At 39.2% G+C, this 23,530-nt stretch overlaps 1 protein-coding gene across 1 annotated transcript in view; it reads left to right on the top strand.

Moving 5' to 3' along the window:
• PPFIA1 (protein tyrosine phosphatase, receptor type, f polypeptide (PTPRF), interacting protein (liprin), alpha 1) overlaps window positions 1-23,530 on the top strand; it is a 51,580-nt gene that overhangs the window by 17,148 nt on the left and 10,902 nt on the right. Inside the window, exons 3-21 of the mRNA XM_009084593.1 lie at window positions 501-602; window positions 1,096-1,260; window positions 2,122-2,196; window positions 2,658-2,759; window positions 2,982-3,203; window positions 4,036-4,182; window positions 4,860-4,994; window positions 5,811-5,894; window positions 6,449-6,580; window positions 8,801-8,863; window positions 10,073-10,185; window positions 11,001-11,133; window positions 11,747-11,970; window positions 12,123-12,357; window positions 15,852-16,003; window positions 16,362-16,534; window positions 16,666-16,759; window positions 22,959-23,040; window positions 23,163-23,363. Coding sequence (XP_009082841.1) covers window positions 501-602; window positions 1,096-1,260; window positions 2,122-2,196; window positions 2,658-2,759; window positions 2,982-3,203; window positions 4,036-4,182; window positions 4,860-4,994; window positions 5,811-5,894; window positions 6,449-6,580; window positions 8,801-8,863; window positions 10,073-10,185; window positions 11,001-11,133; window positions 11,747-11,970; window positions 12,123-12,357; window positions 15,852-16,003; window positions 16,362-16,534; window positions 16,666-16,759; window positions 22,959-23,040; window positions 23,163-23,363 — 2,634 coding nt within the window. The remainder of the gene's footprint in view (window positions 1-500; window positions 603-1,095; window positions 1,261-2,121; window positions 2,197-2,657; window positions 2,760-2,981; window positions 3,204-4,035; window positions 4,183-4,859; window positions 4,995-5,810; window positions 5,895-6,448; window positions 6,581-8,800; window positions 8,864-10,072; window positions 10,186-11,000; window positions 11,134-11,746; window positions 11,971-12,122; window positions 12,358-15,851; window positions 16,004-16,361; window positions 16,535-16,665; window positions 16,760-22,958; window positions 23,041-23,162; window positions 23,364-23,530) is intronic.

Below are 23,530 nucleotides of genomic sequence, written 5' to 3'. Positions count from 1 at the left end.
AGAGCTGCTTCAGTTCCAATTTGTGGGGTTTGAAAGAAGGAGTAAATGGAATTCCTGTATATAGCTGAGCTCTGATGGGTGTCAGGTTATGCATTGTCACTCACAATTAAATACTGACTTGAAATTTGTTTTCTGGTTTCTTTATTTTCCTGTACTTAGTGTTCTGGTTTTCGTGTCTCCCTCAGCAGAAAAAAATCACCACACAAAACCAGCAACTCTTTGAAACCATAACAAAGTGCATTACAAATATGTTTTTCCCCTTTGCTTACCAGGGAAACCCCAACTCAGATAATTGCCCTGAGAGACAAACAAGTCTTGGTCAAACATCTTTTGTCTTTACAGTTGGCAGCGTTAACAGTTTTAGGTGTTTGAACTAAGCATGACTGTAGGACTCTGTGGGCTTTGAATGCTTCGAGAAATGATGTCAAGTGTTCATATGAATCCACTCTCACTATATCCTGATATTTGATGTGCTTATATTTCTGTCTGGTTTATTTCAGGAATTTGCAGCGCTTACAAAAGAGCTAAATGTATGCAGGGAGCAGCTGCTCGAAAGGGAAGAAGAAATCGCTGAGCTGAAAGCAGAAAGGAATAATACAAGGGTTAGTTCCTTGTCTTCCCCAAGCTCACCAGTTAAAGCATCCAGCTACAGGCCTGAAAACATTGAATGTTGAATTTGAAAAGCTAAAAGGATTTTTTTCCCCTGATACTTGAACGTGAATCCCCCTGGAAGTGTAAATGTGTGTTGATGAAGCAAGTTTGGGAGTTTATGCACAGCTCCAAATCCTGCTGTGCAGAATCAGGAAAAGCTTGTAAGACTGCACTGCTATCTGCCACTCAGCTGCTCCTCGTTAAAGTTTTGTAATCATACAACTCCCAAGATGAGAGGAGTAGAGTGGGCAGATTGCAGTGATCTGTTGGAGCAGCTCACACTGCTAACACAGGTCTCATGTTAAAAACAGGTCCTTACACTTGATACAATATTCTTTGTCTCTGAGATTTGAGGTTTAGAGCTCTTGATGTTTTAGGAGGCAAAGTTTTCTGCAGCTATGCAGGACAAGAATAAATGTAGTTCTTTTGTTGTTGTTGTTTTAGCTATTACTGGAACATTTGGAGTGTCTTGTCTCCAGGCACGAGCGATCTCTCAGGATGACTGTGGTCAAGAGACAAGCTCAGTCTCCAGCAGGAGTTTCTAGTGAAGTAGAAGTTCTCAAAGCACTAAAATCTTTATTTGAGCACCATAAAGCGCTTGATGAAAAGGTAATGAAATACTGTACCTAACAACATCTCATCCTGTCCCCTCTTCCCTTTGCGTGGCCCATGCAGTGTTCCTCCTAAAGCTCTAGAACTCTCTGGACTTTCTCAGTCTGGAGATAAAGACTTTGCTGTAACTACATCAGTAATTAATGTTGCACTAAAGCAAGGTGCTGTATTTATTCTAGTACTTCATTAACTGTGCTAATGTAAACTGAGCATGGTTCAGGGGCAGTGTATTTGTTGTAGGAACACATACAGTTGTGCTTACCCATCCAATGTCAGGATTTAGCCTTTTGATTATGTAATACAAGAAATGCACTAGAGGGAACAGGAGGAGAGGAATCTGCTTACACTGTGATACAGAGCTGAACTAAAGGAACTCCTCCCTTCAGTTGTGCCTGATATTGGCAGCAGGATATGCACGTGGTGAAGTTCACTGTGAAGTGTTGCCAGCTCACAGTTTGCCTAACTTTTGTGACACTTGTGTATAAATTCGGGCAAATCATTTAAAGTGGAATTCTGTCTTGTTCTGTGCTGTAAATAAATTAAAACATACACTCTGTGTCTTGCAAAAGGACAAGCAAGTTGTGGGTATGTTTAATTCTTGCTTAAGTGTACAGTTGATGTTGAGATACTATTGGCTTATGACAAAAAGGGAAAATACAGATTTTTAAGATACACATTATCTAACTAAGTTTTTTGTAGCATGTGTTGTCATTAGTACTGACTCAGATTTAGCAGGTCTCAAAGTGAAATGGAAATAGTGTCATTTATTAGCTGAAAGGACATGGCAACATGGCAATAAGTGAAATTGGTTTCTTTTTTATTTGAATGGTTTCAAATAATTGGAAATTCCCCTTTCAGGTAAGGGAGAGGTTACGAGTAGCACTTGAAAGATGTAGCTTGTTGGAAGAAGAATTAGGTACTACACATAAAGAGGTAAGATGCTGTTTTAAGAGAAGTCCTCATGTGTGCATTGTGGGTGCTTTAGTCAATATTTGAACATTGTCTGTTATTAAGTTTCACTTTCACTTCTTGGTTTGGATTTTTTTTGCCAAATGGAACAACTATTAATGTTTAACTTAGTTGTTTTGAAAGGGCAGGAGAGGAAAAAAGTAAACCTCAACCCCCTGACAGCTCCTTCTGCATCCCCCCTCCCCCAAATACCCCCCAAAAAACCTAAACTGGGCAGAACAACAAAAAGAGTTCCTGTGGCTTTAAAATAAGAATGTTTAGGTTGCAGTGGCAGAAAGTTTTGAGTGCCTGTGCTGTATTTCATTACTACAGACCTTGCAGTAGGGTCAGTAATTGTTGTGCTGCTTTGCTTTTGCAGCTGTTCCTTATATTTTTAGTGAGAAAGAAATTGACTTGAAACATGTGTGTGTAAACTTTTCTTTTAGTTAATGATTCTGAAAGAGCAAAATAATCAGAAGAAAACACTTCCAGATGGGATGCTGGATGTAAATCATGAGCAGGAAAACACACCAACTACAAATGGGAAGGTACAGATATTTGTTTAACTGACATCTGATTTTTTTAGTCATTAACTGTAACAAAATATTTTGAGTGATAATGTAATTAAAAAGTTTTAGTTACCACAATTTCAGTTTTTGCAGTCTATCCAATAATAAAATTATCTCGAGGGAGGGTGTTTTCAGGTGAGTAACAGTTTGTTTTTCAGTCTCCTGTGTAACATGCAAATACATTTTTCTCCTGTTTCATAGCGATCGTCCGATGGTTCTTTATGCCATGATGAAAACCTGACTAAAGTGATTGAGCTCCAGGACATCATAGATAAGCAAAACAAAGAGCAGACCCAAATGAAAGAACGTCTCACTGCTTTGTCTAGCAGAGTAACAGAGCTGGAAGAAGATCTTGACACAGCTAGGAAAGACTTAATAAAATCAGAAGAAATGAATACGAAGTTACAGAGAGATGTGCGAGAGGTGAGGAATGAAGTATCAGAATTTGGGTGGTCACAAGTGCAACTGGTGTGTGGAATTTGTCATTGGTGCTCAGTTACACCTTTGTGCTTTAGCATATCTTTGGTTTGATAGGTGAGGAGAAAATTGTTTAGGGCATGACCAACCAGGAGTTGACTTTGATCCTGCTGGGTCCAGCGTAGAGTATTGTGTGATTCTGTGATGGTTCTCTGACTTTTTGTTTAAAAGACCAGTTGCTTAAGAAAATTTGTTGTAGGATAAATCTATGACTATATATGACTACATTATATATATATCTATAACTAGATATTTCATTAATGTATGGGAGATTGAGCACTACAAACTCACATGTTGAAGAGGTGCTTGATCTTGTCAAAAATGCTGAGCTTATTCATGAAGTTTACATTTTGCAAAGATCACTTTATTTTCACAGTGTGATTGTCAGTTCTGTTACTGATCAGTCACTGATCTCCAAGGTCCCATGTACTGCAGTGTACTGTATCTTTAGTAAATAGTAAAGGAGCTTAGTCAAGTCCAAGAACACTCTCTGGCCACCCCCAAGAAGTAAAATTTGCTGTTTGTGCCATTGAAAAGGTAAGTAGCAGATCTGTGGTGTAAGATAGGAAAGGCCAGTCTATTTTAATCACACTTTTAAGTCATTGAACTTTCAAGCCGAAGTGAGACTATTCTTTCTGCTTTGTTTTATACTGACACAACAGATACCTAATTTTCATTTTTTAGCTATTATAATTTCTATTTGTGGGTTTTGCCTCCCAGTTTGATCCACTAAATAATTCTCTCTCACATTCTGAATTCTGTCTTGTATCTCACATAGACCATGGCCCAAAAGGAAGACATGGAAGAGAGAATCACAACTCTTGAGAAACGCTACCTCGCTGCACAACGTGAAGCTACATCTGTGCATGACCTCAATGATAAACTTGAAAATGAAATTGCCACTAAAGACTCAATGCATCGACAGGTTGGCATTTGAAATCAGCTGAAGTTCATTTTGCTCAGCATAAAAACTAATGGAAATAATGAATGGTCAGAGTGTACTGAAGCACTTTGGGGAAGATGAATATCAGCTGTAATGTGCTGTTATGAGGGATTGTTTCTCACTAAGTGGAGTTTTACCCTGGGAATGAAGATGAGTGTTTTACTGGGAAGGAGAAGTGATTAAGAGTTTCAGTGCACTTCATGGTGCAACAGGTCTGTTGTCCCTAATAGCCGTGGACTTTTAAATTAAAGGTGCTTGGAAACACATATAGAATTACTCATTCTGAGCTAAACTTTTAATATTGGCATAGTAGTGTGTAGTGATTTTTATAGACTACAACAGAAGTAAATGTTGCCTTGGTGCAAGAGGAAGTTTGACATGTGCTTGACATGAAGTAGACCAACTTTATAAATCAGAAATGGTTGTTTAGCCAATCACTTTGTAATTAGAGGCAGGATACTCTTAGTCAGCAAGAGAAACTCCTTTTAGTATTATTCATAACAGAAGTTGGGCCACATCTTTGGTTGTAAAACCAGTTTTGAATAGTTTGTTCTCCATGGGTGTAGTAAAGGCAGTGATCTGTATCCTTACCTTCCTCTTCAATGAAAATTAATTACCATTTTTAACCCTAAACATTTGCTGATCTTAATCCTGCGCAGAGTGAAGATAAGAATAGGCAATTGCAAGAACGACTGGAACTGGCTGAGCAGAAGCTGCAGCAGACCTTGAGGAAAGCTGAGACCTTGCCAGAGGTGGAAGCTGAGCTGGCACAGAGAGTTGCAGCTCTCACAAAGGTGAGTCCCTTGGGCAGTGTCCTCCAGACTCTTCTCCATTGCTGCATTTAATAATAGCCACAAAGTCTTCTAAACATGAACTATTTCTGAAGGGGAAATGCAGCTTTCTTCCAAATGAGAATATGGGGAGAGAGAGAAGTAATGATACTAATAAATATTAAGGTTTTTAGAGGGCTGCAAATGGAATAATGAAGTCTGAAGAATTATATTTAGTAACTACAAATGAGCCTTTTCAAGCATGTGTGTGTGTGTTTTCTTTTAAAGTCTTAGTTTCACTTCTTTCCCTGTTATCTTTCCTGTCCCTAACTGGCTCTGTAGTCTGACCTTTTGTCTCCTGGGAGCTCTGCTGCTAAAGATGCTAAAGTATTGGAACTTACCACCAAGCTTAGGAAGGTAGAATTTGTATATTAGTCCTTGTTTCTGCTTGCTGCTTTTCTGCTTTGTCATGATTACTAACAAAGGGCCACATTGTCCAGACTAGTGAAGGAAAGCTGAAAATGCACTTAGTTTTTATTTTCATTTTAATTCTTCTTTTTGTTCTTGGGGATATGAATGAACTTCTGCTGTTGCAAGCTTGTTTGCAAGTGGTGGTTGATTCATGGTACTTAAGGGTGAGAGGTTTCATCACTTTGCTCCTTCCCATGTGAACTCCTGCAAGGTTCTTTCAGTGACAGAAAAGCATCTGTTCTGCATTGTGTCTTACCATAAATGGCAGTTGTGCAAAGCATGTTAGAAATATTATTGTGCTTCAATGTTTGTATCCTTTGGAAACCTAGAAAAAAGCCCCAAATTCTAATTTTGCTTTCAAATTGACAGGCTGAGGAGAGACATGGCAATATCGAGGAGAGACTGAGACAGATGGAAGCACAACTAGAAGAAAAGAACCAAGAACTGCAAAGGGTACTGGACATTATTTTGACAAAAATGCAAAGCTGAAAGAAAGAATCTAATCCCCTTCATGGCTGCTGCCATTCAGCAGTGCTCATCTTTAAAACCAAGCCAGAGTTCAGGCTGACTGATAGCTGTGACATTTGAGTTGCTGTATAGGGCTAAGCTTAAAGCTCAAGGGAAAGTTGAAAGTCTCTGATGAAATTTGAAAATATCTTATTGCTTGTTATACTTTGTGATGAAGAGACAGATTCAAAACATGCAGAATTAAGTGACTAGGGAAAAATTGGTTCCTGGATGATACATAACAGGATTGGTTCTAAAATCTGCATTTCCTTAAGATTTAGGCTGAAATTTTGACCTTCTGATCTTGAACAATTATTAGCATCTGAGATGTCCCTTACACTCCCTTGCAGAGCCCTGGAGGTACATGCAATTCCTCTTTGGACAAATATTTCTGTTAAAGAAAATGCATTTGGATTAAAGAAATTTGAGCTTTTACAGCCTGGAAATTGCTATAGATACTGTAAATTTGAATATGTTTCAATAGCTTTTCTGTATCTTAGGCTAGGCAGAGAGAGAAGATGAATGAAGAGCATAATAAACGTTTGTCAGAAACTGTTGATAAGCTTCTGTCTGAATCCAATGAAAGGCTCCAGCTCCACCTCAAGGAAAGGATGGCTGCCCTGGAAGATAAGGTAACAAGTCAGATTCCAGCATATACATTAGTTAGATGCTTAACAGTCTGCAGTGATTTGTGCATATCACAATGTGTCTGTAACTTCAGCAAATAAATACAAAGTCCTTACTCGTAAGTAGTTGCTGTCAGGGCTGTTTTCCAGTGTGGATTTTGGACATATGTTCTTGGAGTTCATTTTGGAGGTTGTCCCTGGGCAGTGCAGTGCTGGGAAGGCATCTGCTAAGAGCTTTATCCTTTCCTAGCAGACTGGTGCACACTGCATAGGCTCAACCAGTGTAATACAGGAGGCCTAAAGAATTAGCACTAGAACTTTGACCTTTTCAGTTCAGTTTCTTTGATTTCCCACTGGTTTGGGCTGTACCAGTTCCCCTGAGTCATTGTGGGATTCTTGCAAGTTAAAACAATCTTGTGTTTTCTTCCCAGGTAGATCATTTTGAGACTCATTATATGAAGCTAAATGGGCTGTTCCCTGAATTGTCAGTGCACATCTTGGAGCTTTCCCCTACATTCAATTAATCTAACTTTCTTACATACTTTTTACTCCTTTTCTTTCCCTTCTGCTTTTAGATCTAGGTCCTTAGGGATTTTTCTTCCATGCCTTTAAGTTAGACTCCCTTATTCTGCATCCAGCAAAGCAATGTGTTCTGAAGTGAGGCTTTGCTTGATGCTGAGTTGAATTATTTTGTCTTGGATTAAAGAAATACTTGGTTTCTTTTACTGGAGGGCGAAATGACCATCTGGAGAAATGGTTCAGGAAAAGCTGAGTGACTTTTTTCCTTTCTTTATAGTCAAGGCAATAAAACCCTTTAGTACATATAACAACGTATTAGACTTTTGCTAAATGTTTGCTTTCTCTTACATTCATGTCATCTCATCCCTAAACCATCGGTCAGGTATCTGACATGTCTTTTTAGAATTCCAGGACTGTGCTCCTCTCACATCATGACAGGGATTTAGTTCATTCCTTTCCCTGCTCTTATCTCTGAGCTGAGGTCCTACTGACTCTCCTCCTTTGAGTCAGTGATAAAGGTATTTATCATCTAAGGCTGCAAACTGTCGTGTGCTTTTTAGTTATTTTCAGCACCACCAACTGCTTCAGAAATTCTTTTTGTGGCCCTTATGACAGCACCAAGGTTGCTCTAATGGGCTTTTGAAAGTCAATTTCTGATTCAGTTTCTTGAGGGGTGTCTTAGGGTTGACCCAAACTACCTTTTATCTTCCAAACCTTAACTACATTCATGAATAATGAGGAAAATTACTTGCCCTTTACTGTAAGTAACAGCTTCTACAAAAGTATTCTTGCTGAGGCTTTTCCAGGTCATTGTTTTCTGATAAGTTGGGAAGAAACATGCAGGTAAAATTGTAGGACTTTGTTCTGGTCACTTGGTGTTTTTCCCAGAATGATTTATTTTTTCATGTATGAAAGTGTATTTGCATCATAAGTATGTAATAAAGGTATTACTGACCTGAAGAAAATAGGATTATCAGAACTTTTGGGCTGTGGTGGAAAAGGAAAAGAAAGTGACCCAGGTATAAGTTTCCTGTCAGAAAGGGGAATCACCTCTGTTTTGCCTTGGTATCACATGCAGTACTAGAAATTCATTTTGGCTGTTGTAGCTCTTGAGTGTTATTTCTCTTAGTCTGAATTTGGAAACTGCTGTGAGTAGAGGTTGTAGAAGTCATAAGTGTTTATATTTACTGGAGTTGTTCAGAAGTTGTGGTGTAACTATAAAGATGAGCTCTGATCCTGATGAAGGCTCTTAAGTCCATGAGTGTTGCAGTTTTGGAGGTACAGAACATGCAAGAAATTACTGTGTAGTAACATTTTAGGTCAAACAAGTACAAGTAGAATGAAAACTGAAGGATAATGGCTGCTAATGCCTTAGTAACCACTCAGGGAACTACTTGGGAATTATTTTAGCAGCCTAATTATTCCTTTTTTTTTACTAGCCAGACTTTGTCAAATGAAGTTTTCAAAGGCTGCTATTGCTATTAAAAATTTATGGAACTAGTGCTGTTATTAAATCCATTATTTATAGGGTTGTACACCTGGAAGGAGAAACCTTCAACTATAATCAAAGTGAAATGCTGTAAGCAATAAAGTGTCTGTAACTTAAGATGTATTTGTATAGTGATAACTGAATTTTTTTGTTTGATACTTCTCATGGTTTGAGACTCTAAATCTGAATCACTGAATTTGTGATACCTTTTATTTTAGAATTCACTTCTTCGGGAAATTGAGAATGCAAAAAAACAAATAGAGGAACTTCAGCATGAAAAGGTAATCTGCACTTCTGAAATACTGTATTGGACATAATTGCTACATAGCAGGACCAGAGTTTAATTCCCCATAAAAATTGACATTCCCAGCTCTGTTTGAAAGTAGGGAGCTGTTGTTGCTCATTTTGGTAGTGTGCCTCAGTTTTATGAGGATTTTGTAGGTAATACATAAATTTTTACTCAAAGACTTAAGACATTCCTGAATATGTAAAGCACCTGAATGTTGTTGGCAATTAGCCAAAGTTTGGAGATTGTGTTTTTATACTGTTGCACTTATGATTTTGAACAGCAAAAAGAGGAAGAAATACTTTGAATATTGGGTATTTTCCCATAATATTTTTCTTAAAGCAGTGGATATCATGAAATGCTTATGCTACTGATCAAAGTGTCTTTTAAGTTTTAAGGATTGAGGAGCGGTGAGAGAAATATTTATTAGACTTGGCTGCTCCTTAGCAACAGCAGCTGTCTGGTGTTTTGCTTGTCCTGGGGCTGACAAGTTCCCTCCTTGAGTAACAGTGGTTCCTTTCCTTGCTCATCCTGGAGCAGTGGAACTCATTTTGTGGCCACACTGTTCTGAAACAATACCTGTTGTAGCTTATGAAATCACAGGTGTATTGCACCTCCCCAAGTCATTCTAGTAAGTCTCTAGGTCAGGCTGTAGAGGTTGTGCTTCTGGGAGTTAAATGAATGCATTCAGAATGTTTTGTTCTGGTCTGTGCAGATTTTCACCCAAGGCACAGATGTTCATCATCAGGCACTTTTTATTAGTCTCTTGCTGCTTTATCATTCATTGGATTTCTCTGCTGTTAAATTCTGAGTTTCTAGAGCATACAAAATGCTCAAGTTAAAAGTGAACACTTTTATAACGTTTTGTGCAGAGAGCTTGAAAAATCTTCTTGTTTCTTCTTATTATCAATTATAATAGTTAGGAATATATGAATTTGATTTCATAGCTAGTTTTAAAATATATAGTGTCATGACTGGAGTCAGTGTAGAGATGCAACAGGATTATTCTGGGATGCCCTTTTGTGACAGTGCTGTACTGTGTGTAGCAAACCCAATTTTTCCATTGTTGATGGCTGTGTTTTAAAATCTGCTCTTTCTGAGTTTCACAGAAATAAGATCAAACCCATAAATGTCAGTTTATAAATCCGTATTGGACACTTACTCTTTTAAAGTGTATTATTATGTATTTTATCTATTTTTACAGGATCAACTTGTATTAAATGTTGATGCATTAAGAGCTGAAAATGACCAAGTGAGACTCAGAGCCACATCACTTCATCATAGGTACCAGCACTTAATTGCAGTTAATGATTTTCTGTTTCTTTCAAGTCACTTTACTAAGTGTAATTTTGCCAATTAAAAGTGAAATCACTTGAGCCATGTGTAGTGGGTTGCCCCTAGCTGGATGCCAGGCACCCACCAGAGCAGTTCTGTCACTCCCCTCTGCAAATGGACAGGGCAGAGAAAATGTACCAAAGGTTCATGGGTTGAGCTAAGCACCAGGAGACATCACTCACTGAATGCTGTCACAGCAGACACTCCGTGGGCTGCAGGTGGATCTCTGCACCCTGCTAACCTCCCTGGGCTGCAGGGGCACAGATGCTTCACCATGGTCTTCATCACAGACTGCAGGAGATTCTCAGCTTTGGTGCCTGGACCACCTCCTCCTCCTCCTTCTCCACTGACCTTGGTGTCTGCAGAGTTGTTCCTCTCACATAGTCTCACTCATCTCTTTTCTGGCTGCAATTACTTCGGTGCAATAACTTTTTTCCTGTCTTAAACCTGTTATCCCAGAGGCATTGCTACCAACACTGACGGGCTTGGCCTTGCTGCAGTGGTGGGTCCATCCTGGAGCCACTGGCATTGGCTCTGCTGGACATGGGGAAGCTTCTAGCAGCTCCTCACAGAAGCCACTCCTTTAGCCCCCCTGTCAAAACCTGGCCATGCAACACCACTACACCACAGCTGTAAAATGTATGTTTTATAGAGCCTATAAAGCAGCTTTTATACTGCTTAAAAGATACTGACATTGGTGGGACGAGAGGAAGCATTTGGGTGATTTTATTTTTTTTCTCGTTTCTTTCCACCTTTCCCATCCCTTTGTAAGAATCAACTATTCATTTATGTTCCAGCCGACCAGACTTCAGGTTCCCTGTGACATCTTCCCCCGTGGGGGACACTCACACAGACTCCTATGGCACCTCAGCCGTGCTGAGGCGTCCCCAGAAGGGACGTTTGGCAGCTCTCAGAGATGAACCTTCAAAGGTAAAAGAAATCTGAAATGAAAACACAAATAAAACCATGGCAACAAATTAGATTATGAGGCTGATCAATTGCAAGGAGTTGTTAGAATTGGAGGACCAAGCAATAAACTTTCTAGATCCTGTTTTACTAACCGATGCACAGTTCCTAGTATTTTGAATTGTTAGCAAATACTTGCAAGATTATGGTTTTGAACTCCAATTTTGGTTTGTAATTATGTAGAATACAGTTTGAAACAGTCCTGCTTTGGTGTCTTTGCGTTAATCTGACGTGTGACTGTTCTGAAAGTCCCTTTCAGTATTCAAGTTATCACTATGTAAAGCTGATTCCAAAATTCCCATGGAATTGATAGCAAAATTCTTCTGTGATTTACAGTGTGCATAGCCAAGCTATGTAATGTTTTAATTTGTCCAACGAGCCTGTCCACTTTGCATCTTCCAGTTAAGTGAAATTTAAAGCTTTTCTACATTATAGCTTTTTTTCACGTTTCTCTAACCATTGCTGTCTTGATGGCTGCATTCAGCGTGTAAGTGCACTTACAGAAATTAAAACAGGAGAAATGTCATGTTTTTCCCATTTGAGTTTGGATTTTATTTTTTTTTATGACTTCTTTTAGGTTCAGACTCTGAACGAGCAGGATTGGGAGCGAGCCCAGCAAGCAAGTGTGTTGGCAAACGTGGCACAAGCATTTGAAAGTGATGTTGATGTGTCTGATGTCGAGGATGATAGGGAGACTATATTCAGTTCAGTTGATCTGCTGTCCCCAAGTGGTCAGGCTGATGCTCAGACTTTGGCCATAATGCTTCAAGAACAGTTGGATGCAATCAACAAGGAGATTAGGTATGGCCTATCTGCTGTTAAGGTTTTGATAAAAATTACTTGGGAAATGGTAATTTTTCCACGTGGCTGTTGTTCTACTGCCTGAGTCAGCCATTCTCTTTGTGTGGTCCTTGTCTGAGTTCATGTTCCTTTGAAACACCTTTTCCTTTTAGACTTATCCAAGAGGAGAAGGAGAACACAGAGCAGCGTGCAGAGGAGATTGAGAGCAGAGTGGGCAGTGGCAGTCTGGATGGCCATGGCCGATTCCGGTCCATGAGCTCTATTCCTCCTCCCTATGCCACTGGTTCCCTTGCTGGCTCTTCCCCCCCTGGCAGTGGCCGCTCCACCCCAAGGAGGATCCCACACAGTCCAGCTCGGGAAGTGGACAGATTAGGAATCATGACACTGGTAAGTATCCATGTCCTTCAGGTTTTTTGGAAGTTTCTTTTCTCTAGGAAATGGGTTGTTTGATTTATTTTTTTTCCCTTCCTCTCCTTCTTACTCAGCTGTATTTTTCCTTTCTCTAGGTTTTTCTACTGCTTCCTTTCAACTTCTATAAAAAGTGTAAGATAAGTCATAATAATTAGGACTCAAGTCTATTATTTGGTCAACATCTCGTGCCTAAGTATTCCTTCTGTTGTTATGGTCTTTTTTCAGATTCCTCTTCCTAGCAGAAATAATGTTTTCTTTTCAACCTCTGGTACAGCAAACACTTTGTCCCTCTACTTTAAACTTTGTTTTTAGCAGTCCACTATTGCACTTAAACATTCTGCTAAAAGATGATTTGCATATATTGCATTAATATTGAAGATCGTGATGGTGTCACAGCTGTTCTAATGAGTGCTGGTGGCTTGGTTGAGGCTATCAAGGCTGGTAGGTAAAAGAAGTACCTGTTAGACCTGGAACCTGATGAAAGAGTAGCTTGGGCTTAGCAGGTCAGCAAGTAGAGAGAGATGGATCCATTCCTTTGACTGCTTAGAAAAAGTAATCCTTCTAGGAGCTGCTTGGTGCATGTAAACCCACCCATCTATAAAAACAAGATGCAAGGTTTCCCCTTTCTTATTTTTAGGCAAATGTTAAGCAAACCAGAGTTTCTCCTATTTGGGAAGCCTCTCACTAAGGAGCATCTTGTATAGTGGTATTTATTTGCAAGCACTCTCCAGGAAAAGCTTCTTTTTTGGTTTATCTAGACACATTATCTTGACTCCAGATTTGCACTTGCATTCGGAACATGCAACACTACACATACTGTACCTTACTGTCTTGGATTACTGCACTTGGATCATTCCTAAGCCAGACCAATCAGTAGACAGGGAGTGCTGCTACCCAGCACTGAGAGCAGCTGGACTGCAGATGCTTGGGCTCATTTGGGTCTCTTATAGGAAAGAGAGTTTGAAAACAAATATTTCAGCTAACAACTTCTGCTGGCTTTTTAAAATGAATGTGTGCATATACCAAGTCTTCTTTTTTCATGCAAAGGAATGATTTTACCTTATTTGAACTTAAAAACATCACTATAATAGTTCTAGCCAGGGTCAAGCACACTTCTTTTAAATAAAACTATCATAACTCATAATGTGGAGTGCTTTATCTTCTGACATTTCACACTAAGCTAATTGCTTGTACAGAAAACCATCTACAAATTGCAGTAGCGATTTTCTCCAAAATGAGGAGAATGTGTCGTGTGTTAAAATGTAGTGTAATTGAAAAGTGAGCTGTAATTAAGTTCACTTTAGATTATAATTGTGAATCAAGGTCACTTGATCTAGTGTTTTCAGTTGCATTTGTCTCACATTTTTGTAGCTGGCAACTGATTTGTGAAAGGAAGCTGTACTTCTAGAATTACAGAGCAAGGGCTTTCTAGAAAGTTTCAGAACAGCTGTTATGAATTATTAGGCTGAGTGAGTTGTTCTGCATTGTTTTTCAATGTTTTAATAGAGACCTGCATTAGTTTTTGATCATGTAGGCAAATTGGCTTAATGCTACCTGCAGTGATGGTTATGCAGTTGAAAGCCCCTCATGATTAAAAAGCACCAACATGACAAACTGTGAAGCCTTACAGCTCTCTTGACCAGTTCTTATGGACAATTTTCATTCCATATGTAAAGATCTTCATTTTTATGGGTCATCAGATTTGATAGATGAAAGATCCAGCGAGGGTAAAATGAGTCTGCTGTGCTTTGTCAGGAACTTGGGGAGGGACTGGATCACCTTTAAAGGTCCCTTCTATGATTCAATAAACTTATGACTTACTAATGGAGGACTTTGCAGTCAGATTGAACAACACTTTACATATAATGCAGCAGACTTTACATGTGTTCTAAATGAAAAGTGATTAAAAGTTGTCCTTTGTGGGAGGGAAGCAACACCCACTTCAAAGGGGCCTGGCTTTATTTTTAGTTACAGCCTTTTTAAATAATGAGAACTATTAACCAAATTATCTAAATTAAACTTTTGTCAGCTTCAGTCTGCATAACTTGTCTGTGTAACTCAGGGTTGCTGGAGCTGACAGAGGTGAGCAGTACCTAGGGAGTGAGATAGATAGTATAGAATAAAAGTAGTGGTGAACTCTTGTTCAAACATTTCCAGCACTTTAAACTTCGTCAAAAGAACAGAATGCTGTTATTGGATAGAAATCAGCTATAGTTGGCACTCTGTATTTCACAGCTACTAAATATTGGCTGCTTTTTGTGCTACATAGGAAGCAGCTGCAGAAATCACTAAGTTGAGAAGAGACAGTGCAGACAATGTGTTTAGGCTGCTGTGGATCCCATGCAGGTTCAAGACAGGTCCCTGACACATGACTGAAGTGCTCTCACCTTTTAAAAGCAGCACTTTACACCCCCATGCACTTGACTGCTTTTCTCGCTGAAAACACTGCACATTTTGTGTGCTAATTTGCCTGTGGTACCAATACCCTCAAACATCTGTGGCACTTTTGTAGATAACCAACCGTGTTTATTTCTTTTTTTTCCCTTTTCCTCTCTTCAAGGATATGTTTTAAATAATCTGTGGTTTGAAGAGTACTTCATACTCAGTATCTTTGTGCCATTGTTGTAATTGTTACTTATATTCTCCCTGATATGTTTTGTTGTACTAGTTGTTTCAGTCTGTGCTGCAGTTGACAATAAATACAGCTTTTCCAAATTTCTTTTCTTTGCATGCATCTATCAGCCTAGTGATTTAAGGAAACACCGTAGAAAGGTAAAAATCTTTATTTAATGGTGTGCCCCTTCATCTCCTTCCCTGTCCCCAGACACTGATGGGTAACAGGAACATAAAGGAAAGCATTTGCAGAGTAACTCTGTAATGAAGCAAGATTATGGCTTATCATCTTAGCATTAGTGTGGGTTTGTTTTGTGGGTTTTCTTGTTTGTTTGGCTTTTTTTGCTGGTGCTGTGTTGTGCTGCTGTGTTTGTAACCACTATTTTGCAGTCTTCATGCATCAATATTGCACACAAGAAAGTCTTAATTTCTGTTACTCCAATTTTGAAGATCATCTGTAGCCACTGGTGTGTAGAAGCTAACTTCAGAGTTGGTAATCTTGCTAATGATTCTTTTCACCAGGACTCTTTGGTTTTCTCTTTGCACTTGCTCAAACTGAAGGTACATTAATTTTATGGTGCTGAAGACATTACTTTGATTCATTCATAGAGCTAAGAACTAAAGATGAATGCTACTTGCTCATTTCATGAGCTCAGGCTGAAATTTAGTAGTTTTGTCACTGAAGGTAGCAAAATTTAGCAAAAAGTCAAGCAAAAAACTAGGTAACTGCAGAATTTTAAGGGCAAGAATGATCCTTTGTCACTGAAATAATTGATTTTCCCTTTCAATATTTTGTGTAGCATTCATGTTTTGGCATTTCCAAGTAATCCCTCAAGTTTTTATTCCTTCTTCATTAGTCTCCAGCTTCCAGAGAAGAGGTACGAGATGATAAAACCACAATAAAATGTGAGACATCACCACCTGCTTCACCTCGGTCCTTGCGCTTGGACAGAGTCCAAAAAGGAGCTTTGCATACAGTGAGCCATGAAGATATCAGGGACATTAGGAAGTAAGTAGCTGTGAATCAGTCAGACCTGCCAGTAACTCAGTATTTCACATCATCAGTCTGCAAAGCTGTTCAGCCTGTAGGATTTTAGTGTAGTCTTCACATGGAGAATTCTTGTGGTATTCAAATCTGCATTAAGTTTGCTTCATGTTTAGGAAATGAAAAATGTGCAATTCCACTCTTTAAGTTGGAATTTAGCTACAAATTTAGAAGTAACTTGCAAAATTGCCAGCACTTTGAAAGCTGTAATTAGATGTCATTAGTGAGTCACTGAACTTTGATTGACTTGCACAGAACTTGTTTCTCACACTAGTGAGTTTGGGTACGTGGGCTCCCTTATGACTCTTTCTTTTGGGTAAAGTTCAACAGGTTCTCAAGATGGGCAAACAAGCAATCCTAGTAGCAGCAACAGTAGCCAAGATTCCCTTCATAAAGCTCCCAAAAAGAAGGGGATCAAATCCTCTATTGGTCGCTTGTTTGGCAAGAAGGAAAAGGGACGACCTGGACAAACCAGCAAGGAAGCACTAGGCCAAGGTTGGTTTGTTTTGTTTTGCACAGCTAGAGGGATGGGGTTGAGGGTTTGGCTTTGTACATGTCTGATCAGTAATAGTACAAGGGATTAAATACTTGATTGAGAACATAACACAACTGGGTTTGTTCTGTAGGTGGCATGGGAGAAGCAGATGGTTCCTCTCAGGATGCATTAGGTCTCAGCAAGCTTGGAGGTCAGGCAGAAAAGAATAGGAAAATGCAGAAAAAGTAAGTTATCAAAGTATCACTTTGTTTGAAAATGTTGTGTGGGTTAGTTTGGGCTTTGGGTATTTTTGCTGAATATGGTGCTGTGGCTAATAAGCCTCAGTTGGTTTTTTTAGCTGTTTTTCCCAGAACATTAATAGTAACATAGTTCATGGTAAGTTTCAGTGCTGAAAGCTTATTATTGGAATGCTATAATAAAGAAACTTGGAGATAAACATGGACTCTTATCAAATCCTCCCCTAAATTTGTTATGTTTAACTCAGTTGGAAGATTTCCCAACTGCTTCTCTCTTCACTAATTTCTTCACTTCTGTTTAAGGTTGTCTTGATGTTTTCTCTCATGTATTTTTACAGCTGAATTCTTTTTCCTTGCACCATATAACCCTGATTTCCTCATTTTTATATACAAATTGTGACTGCTTCTATTTTATGGCCCCTTTTATGCAGCTACCTTTTCTTAGTCGTGAGAATTTTTTCACTATGTGTTCAAGAAAATCTTTAGTTTTACTGTTCAGCTTCTGAGTATCTCTTTGTTTGCTTTGTTGTTCTCAGAAGAGATGAAGCTAAGGCTGTAATCATAGGTGAAAAATAGATACTGCTACTAGCAGAAATCTTGAGGCTTATATGGTAATACAGGAAACACTCCAATTTATATAAGTAGGATCAGGAATTCTTTGCATTTTTTCACCCAGAGCTGAGCCATATACCTTGAACTTCTGTTGCTTCTGTTGAGCTGCGTTTACTGTGTCAAAAACCTGATGAAGATCAGACATGCTTTGCTTTTTCACTTGCCTGCTGAAGGCAGACAGCAAAAGTTGAACAGAAAATGTGCTAATTTTCCCTTTGTGAGAGATTTCTTGCAGTACCTAAGTTCTATTAACAAATAAGAATAATGCCTGCTGACTGCTAATGAAAACCAGCAGTTGTGTTGGTTTGAAAACTCAGGGTGGAATGTGGGTTTGTTTGTATAACAGAAGGCTCAGCTGTTTTTCCTCAGACTGCTACACTGAAGGCAATCATACATTATTATGATCTGGTATTTTCCCTTTTCTACAGAGCTTTAAAGTCCTACCACATCTTGGTTGAATAAATACTTTTAGTCTGGTCGTATCTAAATAGTGGTAATCCTCCTCTGTGAGCAATATAGGTATTTCTCAATACCACCCACAAATTTCAGTCTCAAGTAAAACAATCTCACACTGTCTTGCTTTAAGAAATGCTAAAAGTGCAGTTGCAGATAAATCATGACTTTTCCTGTAAACATTCTGTCTTTTGAAAATACATTGTTACTGGTTACAGGGTAATTGATGGCTGCGTGTTGTTGATTGCTTAAAGGGCAAGTGTCTGTATTAAACAAATGAAAGCTGGTAGTGTGGAATTGCCTTCCCATGCTGTTTAATACAGGCATATGCTTATTCCCAGGGAGGTACCTGTTCCAGGCATGTCCATGGAAGTGGGTATGAAACAGGACTGTTGCTCAAGATTCATATCCTAATGCTTTATTACTCTTACTGCTGAGAGCAGCAGCAGGGCCCTTTGAACTTTGTGAGAGGCAAATCATGGAATGGTTTGGGTTGGAAGGGACCTTAAAGATAATCCAGTCCCATCCCCTGCCATGGGCAGGGACACCTTACACTAGCCCAGGTTGCTCCAGGCTGCATCCTGCCTGGCCTTGAGCACTCCCAGGGATGGAGCAGCCACAGCTTCTCTGGGCAACCTGAGCCAGTGTCTCAGCTCCCTCCCAGGGGAGAATTATTTCCCAATATCCCATCTAACCCTGGCCCCTGCAGTGGGAAGCCATCCCCACTTGTCCTGTCCCTCCATGCCCATGTCCAAAGTCCCTCTCCAGCTCTCTTGGAGCCCCTTGAGGCCCTGGAAGGGCCCTCTCTTTGCTACCATTCAATTAAATTAATACAATCTAGATCTGTCTCTTCAAAAATCCCAGTAAAACACTTTGATGCAGCTGTTTCAGAATCCTGATGAATATTCTGAGCATAGGAAGCAATACTGTCCCAAAGGGTCAGAGATCCCTTGCTGCCTTCTCGAGAAGCTCATTATCAAAAAGAAAAAGGGGTACAGCTGCTCTGAATTGCATTGCATTTTGATATTGGAGGAGAGTGGGTTAAAACAAATTCTCAGGCCTGACTGTTTGCTTGCAAAATCTTGTATTCAGCAAAAAGAATTCCAGCTACCTGAATGCTTGGAACAGTGACAGCTAGTGCTATTTATAGTTGTCTCTAATCCCTATTTGCTTGCTTATCTTTCTGATTTCTGCTAGCATGTGCACAAACAGGCTGAGGGCAGTATTCACTGTCTGCTAACAAAAACCTATTTATAGTCACAGAATTAATTTATAGTACATGTTATTTGTCTGTTTTTGTATGCTTTTGAGTTCAGTTTAATCCCAGTTTTCCTTCGTTATTTTATTTTCCTTTTGTTTACCATTTGATGTGGTAGTGCAAAAACAGGGTAAGTTTATATTTACTTTATTAGGATTGTTGTGAAAATATGGTAAATCTCATTTGGATTTTTTAGCAATATATTAAAAGCTCTAACCTCTTTTTTAAAAAAGAAAAGCCTAACTATGAGAGGAAATACTAGATTCAAAAGAATATATTATGACAATGTGTTGCTGAAATAAATCCAGTGTCATCTAGTTCAGTGTGAAAGGTAGTTCAGTGTCTTGTCTAAATTTGCATGGTGTGAATTTTTATGATGGAAATATTAAACCCTGCTTAGATTAAATTAGTTCTGTAAAATTTGGGGTTTGAAAGTTGTTTAGCAGTAGTAGGTGTCTGTGGCAGTTTGTGTCCAAGGTGGATGTACTTTTGTAAAAGTGTTGCTTGTTTACTAAATCTGAGTTGGTTTTAGTGTTGTGTTCATCTTTATTTGTGAGCTGTAGCATTGACAGTGTTTGCCACAACTGTATTTGTGCTTTTCTGTGTAAAACTCAACACACTTAATACTGTATTAATCAAAAAGGAAGGCAAACCTAAATTTAAGGTAGTTCTCCTTAAAGTTACACACAGAAGACTTATTATGTACCTGAACTCAGCCTATAATCAGGACATTAACTTTCCCCTGAAGTTAGTCTGTTTTCATCTCATGTTTTACTACTGTTGCTTTTCAGTTTCTACAGCTTGAAACTCTGTCACTTCCATCAGTGTCACTCTCTTCTCCTCCACACTGCAGGGTTTTCTCTATTCTGAACTTCTTCCAAATCACTTCTCTTCAGTTCCATCCAAGAAATCTGGAATACAGCATTCCCTTTTGGCTACAAGGGCTGGACTTAGCCATTCCCATGCTGTCTTAATCCAGTGACAAAGTGAGGTTGCTCCAGGCAGCTTTATTTTCCTTGTGGGGTTAGCATATCCTTGTCTGCCAAGAGCCATTCTAAACACATATGCTTCAGATGGTCTTTAAAGGGTCTTGTGCATTCACTACTGCATCAAGCACCTGCAGTTTTGACATCATTTCTCCTCCCCTATGACCACAGTTTCTTTGTTCTCCACAGCTGGTGTGAGAGGTCTTGGAATGTGTCTAACAACAAGCTTTCCCCTCTTGCAGCAGCATGTTTGGGTTCTCATTCCAAGTGAAGTTCAGCCAGTTTTTTTATGAAGTCTGTAGACATCCATCCCTTGGTTTTGTCACCTAAGAGTTATTCCAGTAGCCAGCTAGCTTCTCCTTTGGCATTCTGTTATCCTTCACAGTGCCAGGTTTATCCCATCTGTTAATGCTGCCAACACTGCTGCAATGTTGTTCTCCTCACAAAGATGTGAGCAGGATTTTGCACCCACTTCTCAGCTGGTACAGTTGGGTGGCCTGTGACACTGCTGGCCTGTCTGTTGTAATCTTTCAGGGATCTGATCACATATTACTGGAATGTAGCAATATGTTGGTGAAGTTGGAAGGGAATAGTTGGAAAAGGGAAGTTCTCTGCTATAGGGAAAAAACCATTAATGCATCATTTGCAGATGGAACAGCAGCTGCCTCGGAATTCTTCATGCAAGATGTTTTGTGCCTGAGCTACATCTTGAGCTTTCAATTTAATGATTTCCCCTGCAAGCAAGTTTTCTATCTCTTCTTGCATATGAATAAATTCTGCAATTAATTTTCCACTTCATGGTTGCATTCCTCTTCAGATCCATTGAATAATTTCTGCATAAAGTTCCCTCATAAACATTTTTTTCTTTGTTTCTAATTCTACGTTTGCCTCCATCACGTAACACTCCCAGCCACACAGTTCTTTTCTGCATATCACACCACCATGAGTTTCAAGTTTGCATTGTGATCTCTCCTTCCATTTTTGATCTATTCCCTGGACTACTCCAAAGGATTTACTGGTTCATGGTTAACCTGAAGTACACATGTTGTGAGACTTACAAAACTAATAGAAATTGCAGTAAAATTCTCTGAACTCCATGCAAACCTCCAAAAATGAAGACAAAGACAACCAATTTTGAAGTGAAACTACTTGGGAAAAAAACATTGTTATTCCTTTCTGGCAAATACAGTATTAAGCATTTAATTCTGTTGTCTGATTAATTTCCTTGTCTCATTTTAAAATCTTTAAGCAACAAAATGAAGCAGAACTGAATGTGTTCAGGGCTAGTCATTTGTGAGGTGAATGTAATGTGTTCCATAGAAGCAGGAAAATAGCTGATCCTTTATTCTCAGTTTAGAAACATGTATTTTTTTTGAAGTGTACAAATATGTATTAGCTTTTACAGTCTTCTCAGTTAGTGAAATCTGACTGTTGAGCTGCTGAGTGCTGAGCACTGTTACACCTTAATTCTTTGGTCTTAAATGGTACCTTAGAATGATTATTTGTAACCAGTAATCTGACAGTCCCTTCCTTCCTCCCCTTTTTCCATTCCTGGGCAGCACATTTCAATAGGATAAATTATCAGGAGGTTATTCCAGAGCAATAGGAATTTCTTGGCATGCAGGTGGGGAAGTACTATCTATTGATAAAACAGTTGCTAGTATATTTATTACTTCGTTGATTGCTTTTCAGTATTTAGTTATCTGCCAATAGAACATGAGGATCCTAAAAGTGCTGAACACTACACATCCACTTTGTAGTGGTAGCCAAAAAAGCTCCTGGTCTGTCAGTAATCAATATAATAACTGATCTCTGTAACTTCTAAATATTTTATTATCTTAGATCTATCCCGTGTTACAGTTCAGAAGGCAAGAGGAGATTTTGTTTTAAGTAGTGAGAAGATGATAAATACATAATGTAGTGTTGCTGTTTATCTTCTTAATTATCTCCTACACTTGCAGGAAGAAATAAAAAGCATAAACCAGTAAAAACACTAATTAGGTGAAGCTGTTTTTTCAGAACTTCTAAGGGGAGTCAGTGGAGACATAACCACATGCAACTAGCTTTGAAGGGCAGCATAAATATGCTTTTTTCCAGACTTTATCCATTTTTCCAGACGGGCATATCCAAGCAGCATTGCATGCTTATAGCCCCAGCACTACTGTTTGTCTTTTGGTTTATCAGACATTTTTGGCAGCTATTTATAGGGATCTTGTGAGCTTCCATTGTTTCTGTAAGCTGAATTGTCAATATTAAACCTCAGGCTCTTCTGTTTCAGAATAACAAAGGAAATGGTGTCATCCCAGGAGATGAAAGCTGTACCCAGCCCTTTGGAGTATAATTGCCAGAGCATGGCTCTCTGAATATAATGGCTGTCTGAAGCTGTGCCTGAAATCCTGACAGGCTGGCTGGTGCAGGCTGAAATTTCCCAGTTAAATGGTTGCTGTCCCAGTCTGCAGCCCTGACAGCCTGATGGACATGTGCTCGTGTATTGCCGCAGGTTTCAAATCTGCACGTTTAGGGAAAAGGACTACTTTGGGTCAGCCTAATCTGCTGAACAAAAAGCTTGAGGAACTGAGAATCTGACTGCCAAATAAGTCTGACATCTCCACGTTGTGCTGGCAGTGTTGGTTAGAGTGTCAGTAGCTGTTTCAGACACATTTCTGAAAGGCAAGCTCCAGCATCTCTGCTGCTCTCAAATTTCCTGTGCACTTCAGTTTCCTCCCCACGTAGTCCCTGTACATGTGCTGTAGCTGCCTTAGTGGGTATATCATATAGCCTTAGGCCTAAGTTAAATATTGGAAAAGAGATAATAAATTGAATTCAGTATTCAAATTGCAACATCTATTATAACTAATCACTATTTCTGTAATTGTAGGCATGAGTTGCTAGAGGAAGCCAGAAGACAAGGTTTGCCTTTTGCACAGTGGGATGGGCCTACTGTGGTTGTGTGGTTGGAGGTAAGTGGTCCTTCCAAAGTACATAAAAAAAATCCCCTCAGTGTACAGACCCCTAAAGAATTTAAGGGTTTGGAGTTGGGAATGTTTTGCAGATCCTGTTTACATCCTTTTCTGTGTTTCAGCTGTGGGTTGGGATGCCAGCCTGGTACGTGGCTGCTTGCCGAGCAAATGTGAAAAGTGGTGCTATCATGTCAGCCTTGTCTGACACAGAAATACAGCGTGAAATTGGCATTAGCAATCCTCTGCACAGGCTGAAGCTGAGGTTGGCCATTCAAGAAATCATGTCACTAACAAGTCCATCTGCCCCTCCCACCTCAAGGACGGTAAGGAAAGTGATCCAGCATTAAACATCGTTTAGAGCCATTAGAATTACCCAAAATTTGACTATAAACATACGGCTGAAAGAATTTGAATCTGGAAACATTAGATTGTAGAGGAACACGTTATTTAAATATGGGATGTTTCTTCCTTTCATGGAAATTAACTGAAG

This window comes from Acanthisitta chloris, unplaced genomic scaffold (assembly GCF_000695815.1).
Source record: "Acanthisitta chloris isolate BGI_N310 unplaced genomic scaffold, ASM69581v1 scaffold33791, whole genome shotgun sequence".
NCBI classification, from domain to species: domain Eukaryota; kingdom Metazoa; phylum Chordata; class Aves; order Passeriformes; family Acanthisittidae; genus Acanthisitta; species Acanthisitta chloris.
Note: the sequence above shows the minus strand (reverse complement) of the source record. Positions and strands in the feature narration are given on the sequence as shown.